The 15,353-nt window shown below is 38.5% G+C and overlaps 2 protein-coding genes across 3 annotated transcripts in view; both read right to left on the bottom strand.

Annotated features, from left to right (window-relative positions):
• Positions 1 to 15,353, bottom strand: part of CREM (cAMP responsive element modulator) — a 514,873-nt gene that overhangs the window by 405,521 nt on the left and 93,999 nt on the right. The gene's annotated exons all lie outside the window — the stretch shown is intronic.
• LOC136406681 (interleukin-2 receptor subunit alpha-like) overlaps positions 1 to 15,353 on the bottom strand; it is a 76,192-nt gene that overhangs the window by 4,865 nt on the left and 55,974 nt on the right. The window contains exon 8 of one of the 2 annotated variants that reach the window (XM_066386707.1): positions 9,088 to 10,707. The exons of the other annotated variant lie outside the window; for it this stretch is intronic. Within the exon in view, the coding sequence (XP_066242804.1) occupies positions 10,683 to 10,707 (25 nt within the window). The 3' untranslated portion in view covers positions 9,088 to 10,682. Of the gene's footprint in view, positions 1 to 9,087; positions 10,708 to 15,353 lie in introns of those variants that run through there. 2 annotated transcript variants of the gene reach the window in all.

Below are 15,353 nucleotides of genomic sequence, written 5' to 3'. Positions count from 1 at the left end.
TGAAGACTTCAAACACTTAATATCTTCTCTTATTCAGTCCTAGTCTTTCAAGGTATCTAAAAAGCTTAAGCCAAAATTTCTCTTTCAGATCTAATTAAAAATGAAAAACATCTAGCTGTTCATCTTGCCTGATTCCTGGAAGATAGTCTATTTTATTTTTCAGGTGCATTCTTCTCTTAGTGATATTTTTATAATATTTTGTCATTTGATCCTTGTATATTTTTTCTTTGTTGGTCTGTTCAGTGTACCACACAACATTTTTCTTTCATAGTTACTGATGGAAACATATGTGCCAGGGAACCCCTAACAGTGGATGTAAGAGATGGCAGTTGCATGCCCTAAAGAACTATGGTATTGGATGTGTGCATAAATGTTGAACAAATTAAGGTAAGAATAAAAATTATCTGCCTGACCAGGTGGTGGCGCAGTGGATAGATCTTTGGACTGGGATGTGGAGGACCCAGGTTCAAGACCCCGAGGTCACCAGCTTGAGTGCGGGCTCATCTGGTTTGAGCAAAGCTCACCAGCTTGAACCCAAGGTCGCTGGCTCAAGCAAGGAGTTACTCTCTCTGCTGTAGCCCCCTGGTCAAGGCACATATGAGAAAGCAATCAGTGAACAACTAAAGTGTAGCAACGAAAAACTAATGATTGATGCTTCTCATCTCTCTCTGTTCCTGTCTGTCTGTCCCTATCTGTCCCTCTCTCTAACTCTCTGTCTCTGTAAAAAAAAAAAAATATCTGGCAATTGGTTTAAAGGCAGAATTTTAGAATCTTTTACAAAGAAATGTCCTACATACTAAGCTCAAAGAAAATAGGCAAAAGGAATTATTGGTGGACACTAATCAGGACCTGGAGATACATCTAGAACTCTGAGGGGAAGCTCACCATATCTATACTCTTCCATCTGCTGCTCAATCAATGGATATTAATCTTCAGGTCTAATGAAGTAAGACACCATCCTTTCCACAAATATTAATGGATGCCTATTATGTGCATAGCAGCACTAATGTAGACAATGAAATTTTATGAAGTACAATAAGCTCAAATTTTGGGGAGAAGGAAAAAAATAAATACAAAAAGTTTACTGACATGGTACAGCCATTATGAAAATGGTATAGAGGTTCCTCAAAAATTAAAAGAGGAACTATTATATCATCCAGCAATCTCACTTTAAAATTAATACCTTACAAGGTATCTGCACTCCTGTGTTCATTGTAGATTATTCACAATAGTCAAGAAATGAAAACAAGTTAGTGTCCATCAACAGATGAACAGATAAAGAAAATGTGATATATATAATATATATAGGGTGGAACAAAAATAAGTTTACAGTTGTGGTACTTGAAACAGTTTATTCTTGCATTATTACTTTATTGTATTATTTTCCATATCAACATCTGTAAACCTACTTTTGCCCTACCCTGTATATACACACACACAACGAAAAATTATTCAACTTTAGAAAAGGAAATTCTGCATTTGCAATATGGCTTAAACTGGAGGACAGAATGCAAAATGAAGTAAGTCAGACACAGAAAGATACATACTGCTTAATCCTACTTATATGAGGAATCTGAAAAAGTCAAACTCAAAGGAACAGAGAGTAGAATGCTGGTTACTAGGGTCTGCAGGGTGGGGGAAATGGGAGATGTTGGTCAAAGAAAGCAAAGTTTCAGTTATCCCGGATGAAAAGTTCTGGAAATCTAACGTATAGCATGGTGATTATGGTTAATATTGTCTGGTGTACTTGAAATTTGCCAAGAGCAGATCTTAATTGTTTTTACATATATACAGAGAAAGGTAGCTATATGGGGTGATGGATATGTTAATTAGCTTGATTGTGATCATTTCACAATGTATTGTACATCAAACATCACATTGCACATCTTAAATATATGCAATTTTAATTTGTCAGTTATACACCAAGAAACTTGGTGGGGAAATTAACTGATGATAACTGTCAAATAAGTGAAAGTAAACACTCTAAGTCAGCGGTTCTCAACCTGTGGGTCGCGACCCCAGCGGGGTCACCTAAAGTCATCAAAATACATAATGCATATCAGGTATTTACATTCCAAATCATAACTGTAGCAAAATTACAGTTATGAAGTAGCCACCAAAATTATTTTTTGGTTTGGGGTCACCGCAACATGAGGAACTATATTGCGGGGTCACGGCATTAGAAAGGTTGAGAACCACTGCTCTAAGTTGAGAGGAGGACAAGTTTGTGATTAGCACATGGCAGAGCTCTTAGGCAGTAAGACTTGAACTGACCTTTTACTCTTATTGATGGACAGAAGTGAAATAAGGGGAACAGCACTAATCACACCTCTGGTGTTGAGAGTATAGCTCAGTTGGTTAGAGAATTGTCCCCCAGGGCATAAAGGTTATGGGTTCAATTCCTGGTCAGGGTACATACAGGGACAGGTTGCTCTCTCTCTCCCATTCTCTCTCTCTAAAATCAATAAATAAAGTTAGATAATTTCATGTAATACACCAATCCAGTCAAAGTGGAAGGTAATAAGGTTTAAATGGCATACTGAAGATTATAAACTTTAACTTGTAACTAGTGGAGCATTGACCTTCTGAGCAAAGAGTGATGGAAGAGGGCAAAGAATCACTGATAGAGAATCATGGAACATGAAGAGACTTGAGCACACACCTACTCTTTCATCATAGATTCTGTCACAGTGCTCTCTGACAGGCATAGACAATGCTCACACAGATGTAAAAATAGTAGACAATTTTCTTAGTCCATTCCAACCCTTTTCCCTTCTCATTCTCCATCTCCAATCTCAATAGTGTGTTGGTGCCTGCATTTTACTATCAAGGTCCTAGTGCTTCTGAGGCTCCACCCCCTCCTCTTCCACCCAACCCAACACTTGCATCCCAATTCCATTCTAGTTTGTAGTGCTGCATCTCAGATACTGAGTCTAAGTTTTTCTTGGATAGCCTAGCACATTGTCAATGGAAGAACATCAAAGAAGCTGTTCTATACCCTTAAAAATTTGCATATTCCAGTCCTAACAAATCTTTTGTCCTTTTCTTTTTTATTCCCATGACTAAGCTTTGACCTAGTTCTTTCTAAGCTTTGAATTAGGATGACTGATGTGAAAATATAGGATTTTTAAATAACATAATACTTCCTTGTAGGCTATAAAGAAAAGTATGTTTGCTTACTCCTACATCTATTCTCCCTTCTTTTGGTAACAACCTACTTTTCATTTGTTTTTCACCTTTTTCCCCACTCCAAGTAGCCAATGAGGAAAGCTGATTCCATCTTACTTCTAGGGTTGGCTATGTGGGTCAGGACTAAGGAAATAACTGTCATCTTACATCCTCTGGTCACAGGGCGGTTAGATATGAGGCCTAATTTGAGCCAATAAGTACGTAGAAGCCATTTTTCTGGGACTTCTTTGGGAAAAAAGCTCTTTTTATTTCTAGATATAGTGATCTGATAACAGTTCTGGAATATTTGCAACCTCTTAGTCATCATGAAGTCAATCTATTGTTGAATAAAGCTGGAAACAGAGAAGAGAAAGGAAAAAAAACAAAAACTATATTCTTGATAAAGTTGTTGTTCTATGAAGGAAACTACCACTGTGGAGCACACAGTTATGTGAAAAGCTGTTCTGGATTTTTTATTATTGCTACTTATAATCCTAAATGATACACATCCTAAATAATACACATACTAATACACATACTAATTCTTATCTTTTGATCACATATTTCTTTTGGTCCATACTCCCAAAGCAGTAGTATAACTACAAAGGCATATTTCTCAATATTGTAGAAGAGGACATTCTTCAAAGGAGGAGTGGAAGTAACAGGGATTGGCTTTGAAAATCTCAGCAGCTCTCTCTCTCTGACTCTTAATGTAGCCAGAAAGCACCATCTGATAGAAATGTCTCTTATGAGTCAACATTTTTGGAAAGCCTTCTGGGACATTTTAAATTAACCACAGTAATTCTTCAAAGATGAGTAACTGATTAGTCAAAAATCACCAAGAACTGACAGCATTTTCTCTGATATACTTATTTACCTCCTGGAGGGAATTTTTTTTTTTTTTGTATTATTCTGAAGCTGGAAACGGGGGAGAGACAGTCAGACAGACTCCTGCATATGCCCGACCAGGATCCACCCGGCACGCCCACCAGGGGCGACGCTCTGCCCCTACGGGGCATCGCTCTGTCGCGACCAGAGCCACTCTAGCGCCTGGGGCAGAGGCCAAGGAGCCATCCCCAGCGCCCGGGCCATCCTTGCTCCAATGGAGCCTCGGCTGCGGGAGGGGAAGAGAGAGACAGAGAGGAAGGAGAGGGGGAAGGAGGGAAAAATTTTAAGGTAATATTTATGGAAATGAAAACATGTATTTACTTGAAACTCTGTTTAAAGGTTGAAAGCTAATTCTTGTCCAGTTTTCTACTGAAAATATTTTGATGTTAATCTGATGGTATAAGCCAAATTTGGGTAAAGGGCATATATATGCCAGATATTGGTAGGGATGGATAATTATAAGATGATGGTATAGTTGCTCTAATAAGGGTAAAAATCACAGTGGCCTGAATGGGAAGGTATTTCTATCTCAGATAAAGTCCAAGTATAAGCAGTCCTGGTGTGGCACCTCCATAGTGCCAGACACCCAGGTAGGTTCCTTTGGTTTTGTTTTCTAGTCAAACTTTACATGTAGTTTCTATCCCTTTGGTAATTCTAACTACTACCACCAAGACCATCTGCCAGTCAGTGGAAGAGAAGAAGAAGGGAAAAGGCATAACCTTTCTCTTCAAAGACACATCCTGAAAACTGCACACTTTACTTCTATTCATGTTTCATTAGTCAGAACTTAGTCACATGACCACACTTAGCTGCAAGGGAAGCTAGTAAATGTTATCCTTAGCTGAGGAAAGGGATGTGTTCCACTGAAACCCAGGACTTTTATTGCCAATGGAAAAATAGATTTAGGGGGACATAGAAATATGTGTCAGAATGACTTATTTTCCATAGTTGTTTTAAATTCTCAGTCTGATAATTCCAAAATCTCTGCCATAGCTGAATTTGGTTCTGATGCTGGCTTTGTCTCTTCAAATTGTGTTTTTTGTCTTTAGTGTACCTTGTAATATATTGTCGAAAGCTGGCCAGGATGTAGTAGGTAAAAGGAACTGAGGTAAGTATGCCTTTGGTGTGAGGTTTTATGTTTATCTGGCTAGGAGTTAGGCTGTTTACTCTTTGTTGTTGCTGTGGTGTGAGGGGCAGAATTTTCCCTAGTGTTTTTGCCTTTGTCTTTTCTATTGTCTCTGGGTTTCTCTGGAGACTTCTTAAATAGGGTGTGTGGGGGGTGGTTTTTTAACCTGCATTTCCCTGTCACAGTACAGGAGTGCCATTAATGTGGTACTGAGATGTGGGGGAGGGATCTATTCCATCTCCTACAGTTAGGCGTTAGGTTTAAGTCTTTTAGTGAGCATGTTGTCTTTATTATCCCAGAAAAATAGACATATCTATTAAATAATCACTCTCTGATAAACACTGATTTATTTTCTGCCTCAATTGAGCTGCCTACTCTGAATATATTATATAAAAGGAATCATACAGTGTATGCTGTATCTGGCTTCTTTCACTTAGCACAGGGGTTGGGAACCTATGGCTCACGAGGCAGATGTGGCTCTTTTGATGACTGCATATGGCTCACAGACAAATCTTTAATAAAAAAAAATAATGTTAAAAAATATAAAACATTCTCATGTATTAAAATCCATTCATTTCCTACCGCTCATGTTCATGGTTGCGGGTGGCTGGAGCCAATCACAGCTGTCCTCCGGGGCAACACCAAATTTTTATTGGTTAATGCATAGCATACATGGGTTGTTGTATGGCTCTCATGGAATTACATTTTAAATTATGTGGCGTTCATGGCTCTCTCAGCCAAAAAGGCTCCCAACCCCTGACTTAGCATAAAACTTTTGAGGCTCATCTACATTGTAGCGTGTATCAGTACTTCATTCCTTTTTTCACTGAATAATATGGCAGTGTATGGATGTACTATGATTTGCTTAGCCATACATCCACTGATAGGGATTTTGGTTATTTTCAGCTCTTGGCTATTTGGCTACACAGCACAGTTGTTATAAACAGTCATGCACAAGTTTCTATGCGGAGATAGGTTTTCATCTCTCTTGGGTATATACCTAGGAGTAGAACTGCTATCCTGTGGTAAATCAATGTTTAGCTTTTTGAGAAACCACCAATCCAGTAGTGGGATTCAGCCAGTTCACACCGGTTTGGCAGAACTGATACCTAATTTTTTGTTGAGTTCGGTGAACCAGTTGTTAAAATGGCACTTGTAATCAGGGTTCTCTCTAATGTGGGTACCTGGGAAGCCGCCCAATGTGGAAATCACAAAAGAGTAAGTACATTCCTTACTCTTTTTTAATGTTCATCTGTGCAACAATGTATCTAAGTGCCCATAGTAATGTTCATTCCATCTATAGGTGAAAAGAATTGCAAGTGAGGATGCCAATCAAGAAGCAATATAGACTGGATAAAGAAGATGTGGCACATATACACTATGGAATACTACTCAGCCATAAGAAATGATGACATCGGAACATTTACAGCAATATGGTGGGATCTTGATAACATGATACGAAGCGAAATAAGTAAATCAGAAAAAACCAGGAACTGTATTATTCCATACGTAGGTGGGACATAATGGTGAAACTAAGAGACATTGATAAGAGTGTGGTGGTTGCAGGGGGGGGGGGAGGGGGGAATGGGAGAGGGAAAGGGGGTGGGGAGGGGCACAAAGAAAACAAGATAGAAGGTGACAGAGGACAATCTGACTTTGGGTAGTGGGTATGCAACATAATTGAACGACAAGATAACCTGGACTTGTTATCTTTGAATATATGTATCCTGATTTATTGATGTCACCCCATTAAAAAAATAAAATTATTAAAAAAAAAAAAAGAAGCAATATAGAAATATCTTAAATAACAGGTTTTTTTTCAGGGATTATTTAATATTTTTAATTAATATTTTAAAGCTTTATTATAACAATCTAGTTTTGTGTACCTCTTTTATTTTTTTATTTAAGTATTAAATGCATGAAATAATAAACTACCTTTTAGTATATCATTTTTTTTTACACTTAAAATGGTCATTAAAACAGAGAACCAGTTGTTAAATCATTTTAATCCCACCTCTGCACCAACCTATTTTCCACAGTGGCTACACCATTTACATTACTATCGGTGATGTATGAAGGTGCTTATTTCTCCATATCCTTGTCAACATTTGTTCTTTCCCCTTCCTTCTTTCCTTCCTTCCTTCCTTCCTTCCTTCCTTCCTTCCTTCCTTCCTTCCTTCCTTCCTTCCTTCCTTCCTCTCTTCCTTCTTTCTTTTCTTCCTTCCTTCTTTCTTTTCTTCCTTCCTTCTTTCTTTCCTTCTTCTTTTCATTTTTTGTTTAATGTCATTTTAGTGGGTATGATATGGTATCCCATTGTGGTTTTATTTTTTTTATTAACTAACATTTTTTTATTAATTTTAATGTAGTGACATTGATAAAGCAGGGTACATATGTTCAGGGAAAACATCTCCATTATTTTGACATTTGATTATGTTGCATACCCCTCACCCAAAGTCAAATTGTCTTCCGTCACCTTCTATCTGGTTTTCTTTGTGCCCCTCCCTTCCCCCCACCCCCTTCTCTCCTTCCTCGCCCCCTCCCCACCCCCCAACCCCACCCTCGTTACCATCACATTCTTGTCCGTGTCTCTGAGTCTCATTTTTATGTCTCATCTATGTATGGATTCATATAGTTCTTAGTTCTTTCTGATTTACTTATTTCACTCCATATAATGTTATCAAGATCCATCCATGTTATTATAAATGATCCGATGTCATCATTTCTTATGGCTGAGTAGTATTCCATAGTATATATGTACCAAAGCTTTTTAATCCACTCGTCCACTGACGGATACTTGGGCTGTTTCCAGATCTTTGCTATTGTGAACAATGCTGCCATAAACATGGGGGTACATTTCTCCTTTTGGAACAGTTCTGTGGTGTTCTTAGGGTATATTCTTAAAAGTGGGAAAGCTGGGTCAAAAAGCATTTCGATTTTCAATTTTCTGATGAATCTCCATACTGTTTTCCACAGTGGCTGCACCAGTCTGCATTCCCACCAGCAGTGTAGGAGGGTTCCCTTTTCTCCACATCCTTGCCAGCACTTATTCTGTGTTGTTTTGTTGTTGAGCGCCATTCTGACTGGTATGAGGTGATATCTCATTGTGGTTTTAATTTGCATTTCTCTAATGATTAGTGATGTTGAGCATTTTTCATATGCCTATTGGCCTCTTTGGAGAAATGTCTATTCATTTCTTTTGCCCATTTTTAAATTGGATTGTTTGTCTTTCTGGTGTTGAGATTTACAAGTTCTTTATAAATTTTGGTTATTAACCCCTTACCAGATGTATTGTCAAATATGTTCTTCCATTTGTCTTTTTATTCTGTTCTTATTGTCTTTAGCTGTGCAAAAGCTTTTTAGTTTGATATAGTCCATTTGTTTATCCTGTCTTTTATTTCACTTGCCTGTGGAGATAAATCAGCAAATATATTGCTGCGAGAGATGTCAGAGAGCTTACTGCCTATGTTTTCTTCTAAGATGCTTATGGTTTTATTTGCATTTTTTAAATGACTAATGATGTTCTTGTTAGCTATTTGTCAGGACCTCTGTATGTTATTAAAAAGTATTGAGGATCCCAAAGAGCTTTTGTTTATGTAGTTACACCTAGTGATACTTACTATATTTAAACACTGAAACTAAAAAATTTAAAAAGTATTATTTATTAATTTCTTTATAAACAACAGTAATAAACTCATTGTATGTTAACATCAGAGTGATGACATGATCATAGCATGTAGCTTCTGGAAAACTCCAGCATACACTTATAAGGGAACGAGAGAGAACAAGGTAAATAAACATCTTAATTATTATGGAAAAAAATTGATCTCATAGTTCACCCTTCCCCAAAATGAGTAATGATAGTTCAACTCAATTTTACTCAAGTAAAATGAGATTAAATTTTTTTTTAAAGGTCTGAGATTTCTCTCAACTTTAGTTTAACCAGAAAACACAGCTTTGGAGTGATGGGGGTGGGGGGTTACTGACAATGGAATCTGAATGGTACTTGGTTGGTCACAGAAAGAACAGAAAATGGTTTTTTAATCTGGATATGGACCTGCTGCCACCTGTCCATTTTTTTTCATAACACTTTCCTGTCCTTTCAGAAGTGAAAACTGGCTGCAAGTTTAAACTTTTCATTAATCACGTTAGTCATGTGATTTTGTCCAACTGGCACAGCTGAGTCACTAATTTTAGAATTGAGCTCTTACACAAAAACTTTCATTGAAATCCTAGCACCTGAAGCTGATTTTTTCAGTCAGCGTTGAGGATCAGTGGGCATGGAGAGGTTTGACTCAGTGGTTCTCAAAGTGTGGACCTGGGCCAGAACCATCAGCATCACCTGGGATTTGTTAGAAATGTACATTATCAGGCCCACCCCAGGTCTGTTGACTCCAACACTTTGGAGATGGGCCAGCCATCTGTGGTTTAAGAAGGCCTCCAGGTGATCCTGATTTGCTAACAGTTTGAAGACCACCAATGTTACATCCAGTATGACCTTTTCCATAGTTACATCCTGTTGGTTTGAGCTCCCTCCCGCTCCTCACTTCCTCTTTCCACAAACATTGAATATATTGATCTCTTATAAGTGTTTTCATGACATTTATTTGGAAATGTATACATTGGCACATCATGTGTCTCTATAAACATCAAATTTTGCAGGAAAAATTCAGAGTATCACTTATAGCAACCCCAAAGAAACTAACTCTTAAAGAAACCTATTAGTACTAAATAGGTGAAGCTTTTTAATAGATATAGTTCATTACCTGGGGTGGGGCCTAGTTTATCCTTCTTTTCCTGACATGAACTCCAGTAAAACCCTTTCAAATATTAAAGCTCTACAAGTCCAAAGGCTTGACTGCCCTGTTTTATTTGGTGTTACCCAAAGATAATTCTGCTATGGACTCTGTTCTTTCAAAATTCAAAATTGCAGGTTCAGTGGAGGGGGGACTAGTACAGAAAAATGCAGTCTAGTTACCAGTCCAGAGATCCTAGAGGGCATTCATTAAGGAATGTAACCAGGAGAATGAGCTCACCAAGCAGAGGCTGGGAAATAATCTACATGGATCAAGGGACAAGGTCCTATTACAGAGGCTAGAGAGTGTGTGTGCCTGTCTACACTAGTGCTGGGGTTTCCCTTGGGCTGTCTAACCTGGGAAGTTGAGATGAAATTAACGTTGAGCTATTTTCTTTATACTACATAGGGTGTGGGAAAAGTTCTTTGTCCATAAAACTTCACATATACATGAAAATAAGAGTAAGAGGTCTGGTTGTTCTTCCAATGATCTTGGAATTGCTGCTTAGAAGCAAGTTGAGCTCACTCATTGATAACTCCAGAGATGGCTTTGTGATGGGGCTGCAGTTGTGTGATGTTCTGTGATGTGACTTCAGAGCTTTTAAAAACCCAGTGGATCACAGGAGATGCACCTGGGTGAGGTTTAACTTCTTTGATTTTTCTTCTGCTTCATGTGAGCTGTTCTTGGCCTGTTACCGCTCTGGCTTTTTAGATTGTTCTTCTACTCTTCCTCCTGTAGTGATATAACTAAGTCAAACTAAGTCATAGTCATCAGTGTAATACTGCATCAAGATAAATGTGGTTGCACCCTAGACTGATGTGGGTAGAACATTCAGTTATGCCGGCATTGACCTCCTAACTTGAAGTTCCACTTCAAGATACTATTACCTTCCCACAGGCTGACATCTGACTGCAAGGCTTCTCTATCCTGCCAAGACTGCCCTGTGGTTCTTATACCATGTAAATTCAATCACTGTGCAGTGAGTCAACCTGAGGAGGAACCTGAGAAAGCCCTCCCATTTCCCTGCCAGTTCTGGGACTAGACAGTTGTAGATGTAGAGGCTGAGTGTGTCCCAGGTAATGGACTACAGATGGGTTCTGCTTGGGGGTTAATCTCAAAAGGGTGCACTACTCTAGATCCACACATTACATTTAATCCCAGTGTATAGTGATTACTGGGCCCTACTCTAAAACCTGGACTCATCCCTGAGTCATCCCTCTTCCTTAATCCTCACTTCCAATCAGCTACCTTGACTCCTTTATATATTTCTTTTTTTTTTTTAACTCCTTTATATATTTCTTGATTCTTTTGCTCCTTTTTTAACTTATTCCCCTTGACCTCATTCATGCTGTCATCATCTCCTATGTAGATTTACTCTATCATAACATAATCAAACCCCCAGTACTATTTACTGACCTTAAATCCAGCTGCTGTTGTGGCCGAACCATTTAAAGGACCAATGCTACCATTTGTCTCATCAGCAAACCTTCTGTGTGGCTCTCAGTTGCCTTCAGTATAGAGTCTAAGCTCCCTCAGTCTGTCCTGGTCTCCCATGACTTGGTCACTGTCCATCCCCAGAGCCTCATTGTCACCACTCTCCCATGCACTTTGTGTTTAGAACTGCTTGGCTTCCTCCAAACATTATTATGCTCCTCACTGCTTTCCCTCTCTCTGTGCTCCCTCTGCCTAGAAGCTATCTCCTGCCTTTTTATAATCTGGCCTCAGGCATATTAGGAACCATCAACTCTAAAAGTCTTTCTGGCATCCTCATGTAAGGTTAAGTGTCCTTTTTCTTCGCTCCTATAACACCTCACTCTTAGGCTTTAACAAATCACACACACACACACACACACACACACACACACACACACACACACACACATTGGTGAGAGGAACAGATAGGGACAAACAGACAGGAAGGGAGTGAGATGAGAAGCATCAATTCCTTGTTGTGACACCTTAGTTGTTCATGGACTGCTTTCTCATATGCGCCTTGATGGGGGGTGGGGAGGGTGCTGTGGCCAAGTCAGTGACTCCTAACTCAAACCAGAAACCTGGAGCTTCAAACCAGTGATGCCTTGGCCTCATGCCAGCAACTATGGAGTCATGTCTATGATCCCACCCTCAAGCCAGTGACCCTGCGCTCAAGCTGGATGAGCTCCTGCACTCAAGCCAGCGACCTCAGGGTTTCAAACCTGGGTCCCCTGTGTCTCAGGCCAATGCTCTATCCATTGCATCACCACTTGGTCAGGCACAAATCATATTTAAGGACTCTACTTTTTTTCCTTTCTCCTCTACTAATTTGTGAGCTCCTGAGAGCAGGGGCCATTTGTATACAGCTGTGAGTACATGACATACAGAGTTTATTTTTGTATTATTATTTATTTATTTATTATTGTATTATTTAGTTGTATTATTTGTCTTATATTATTGTTATTATTTTGTATCTTTAATTATGATTTATCTTTTGGGTAGTGGTGGCTTATAATTTGACCTACTTTTGCCCACCCCTATATAATTTTATTGAATTTATTCGGATTACATTGGTTAATAAAATTCGGATACAGTAGTACCTTGAGATACGAACAGACCAACATCTTCTTTTTTTTTTTTTTTTAGATACGAGCTGCGACTCGGTCCGTAGTATTTTTGTTTGAGATCCAAGCAAAATTCTGAGATACTAGTTGTGATTTGGGAAGCTGCCACTAGTTGATGCGTTGGCGCACAGGTCCAGTATGGGCAGTTTGATATACGAGTTGACTGACTTATGAGCTCAGTTACAGAATAAATTAAATTCGTATCTGAAGTTACCACTGTATTCTTGAAATAGTTTTTTTGAGATATAATTGACATATAGCATTGTGTGAATTCAAGATATAAACATGTTGACTTGATACTTTTATATATTGCAATATGATTGCCACCATACCATCAGCCAATGCCTCCATTGTGTCACATAATAATTATTTCTTTTCATGGTGAGAATATTTAAGATCTAGTCTCTTAGCAATTTTGAAGTATGTGATACACTATTGTTGACTATAATCACAATGCTGTGCATTATATCCCTAGAACTTTTACTCTTCTACTAACTGAAAGTTTTTACCCTTTTACCAACATCTACATAGGAGATAGTCTATAATTTTTTTAATTATATAGAGGACAATAGTTGCAGAAAAGGAATAATAATAACTAACTGTGCTAAGTGATTTTCATGAATTGAAAACACTCTTAGTCTCTAGCCAGCACTTTGCTATAAGAACCTTTTATGATGATGGAAATATTTTGTATCTGTGGTGTTCAATGAGGTAGCCACAGGTGCTATTGAACCCTTGAAATAGCTAGTGCAATTAATGAACTGAATTTTTAATTATATTTAATTTATTTAAGTTTAAACTTAAACATCCACATGAGACTAGTGGCTACTGTCCTTACTTTCCCCAGTTTTTATTTAGCCCATTTAGTTGCTTCCTACCTTTCTCAGAGCTCCCATGAAGGAAAACTGGTAAGTGGTGTGCTGCTAAACATTTAACAACTAGCTCTCTGAAAAAGTTTGCCTATTTCTGTGGTATAAATACTCCCACCATGCCTAGTGTCAAGCTACCAATGTGACATCACTGAATACAGAGTTGCAAAGAGATGTATAGAGGCAAACCATTATATAGTATCTTCTTGATACAGATGGAATAGATGTAGATAATTCTGAGAACAAAGAAAGCTGTAAAATGTAATCAAATAATTAATAAAGTGATTAGAGTATTTAATTTGTAATTGTAGGTTTATGTATTGTATTTTTTTCATAATGTCTATGCATAAAAACAGTTTGCAAAATTCCTGAAAATTTAACTTTGGTTTTCAGGAGCCAGGGTAAGCCAGCTTGACGCATCACTAGTAATTGCTTAAAAAGAAAAAAATCAAATGTAGTATTCTGTTTGGCCATAAGAGGGCATTATCAGATGAAATTTGATTTTAGGAAGAACTCTGGACTAATGTCTGACAGAGGGGGTCCTTTGATTCTTCCAGAAGACTGTAATTCTGGAAGAGCTTGTGGTAACTCATAATTTCAGGCTGTGCTTTGTTTCACAATATAAACTCCAAAACCTTTACCACTCCCAAATAGCTTCATCCCTTCATGTCTGAAGGCTTTTAGTCTTTAAGCTACCAAGATGAGAAGATCCTAGAGAGGCTTGCTATTGAAGGAAGGAGAGGATCTAACAAATACCTTCTCAGGGTCTCACTGGGGAGTTCACATTAGGGTTGGCCAGAGTGCACTCTGGTGCCCAGGTAGGGATATCCTTAATTGTAGAAAGAGATATGTAATAGGTCTCTGTAGTCTACTGTCTAAAGGGGAGGGAGAGTCTGGCCATGTGTGTGTGTATGTGTGTGTGTGTGTGTGTGTGTGTGTGTGTGTGTGTGAAATGATTTCACTCTCTTGATTCTTAATTCTGTTAGACTCTGTTAGGCTCATGCAGTGGTTCTCAAAGTTGGTTCTTAGAACAGAAGTGTAAGTATCACTTGGGAATTTGTTAGAGACATGCCTTTTCAGGGCCCTCCCCAGAGGTGCTGAATCAGAAGCTCTGGGTGGGGCCTGCAGTCTGTTTGAACAAGCCCACAGGAGATTCTGAGGCCCACTCAAGTTGGCTTACTGCAGAGTTGTCAAAATTGGATGTGTATGTATTTGATGCATCAGAGGGGTTTTTAAAAAGTACTTATTTCCAAATAAGTAAATCAGAAAAAAACAAGAACTACATGATTCCATACATTGGTGGAACATAAAAATGAGACTAAGAGACATGGACAAGAGTGTGGTGGTTACCAGGGGTGGGGGGAGGGAGGACAGGGGGAGAGTTAGGGGGAGGGGGAGGGGCACAGAGAACTAGATAGAGGGTGGCGAAGGACAATCTGACTTTGGGCGAGGGGTATGCAACATAATTTAATGACAAAATAACCTAGACATGTTTTCTTTGAATATATGTACCCTGATTTATTAATGTCATCCCATTACCATTAATAAAAATTTATTTAAAAAAAAAAAAAAAGTACTTATTTCCTAGTCATACAAGACTGTATGTTGTATGATTCCATTTATGTATATGAAATGTCCAGAGCAGGTAAATCCACAGAGATGGAAAGTAGATTAATGGTTCCAGGGAACGGGAGAAATAGGGAATTGGGAAGTTTGGGGTTTCTTTCTGGGGGGGAGGGGTGATGGGAATGTTCTAGTATATAATTAAATAGTGGTGGTATATATACAACATTGCTAAGAACCACTGAGTTATGCACTTGAAAATTTGGGTGATGGGTATACAACATAATCAGATGTCAAAATAACCTGGAGATGTTTTCTCTGAACCTATGTACCCTGATTGATTAATGTC

The sequence above is a fragment of the Saccopteryx leptura genome, chromosome 5, assembly GCF_036850995.1.
Source record: "Saccopteryx leptura isolate mSacLep1 chromosome 5, mSacLep1_pri_phased_curated, whole genome shotgun sequence".
NCBI classification, from domain to species: Eukaryota; Metazoa; Chordata; class Mammalia; order Chiroptera; family Emballonuridae; genus Saccopteryx; species Saccopteryx leptura.
The sequence above is the reverse complement of the archived record's forward strand: the minus strand, read 5'-3'. Positions and strand labels throughout refer to the sequence as shown.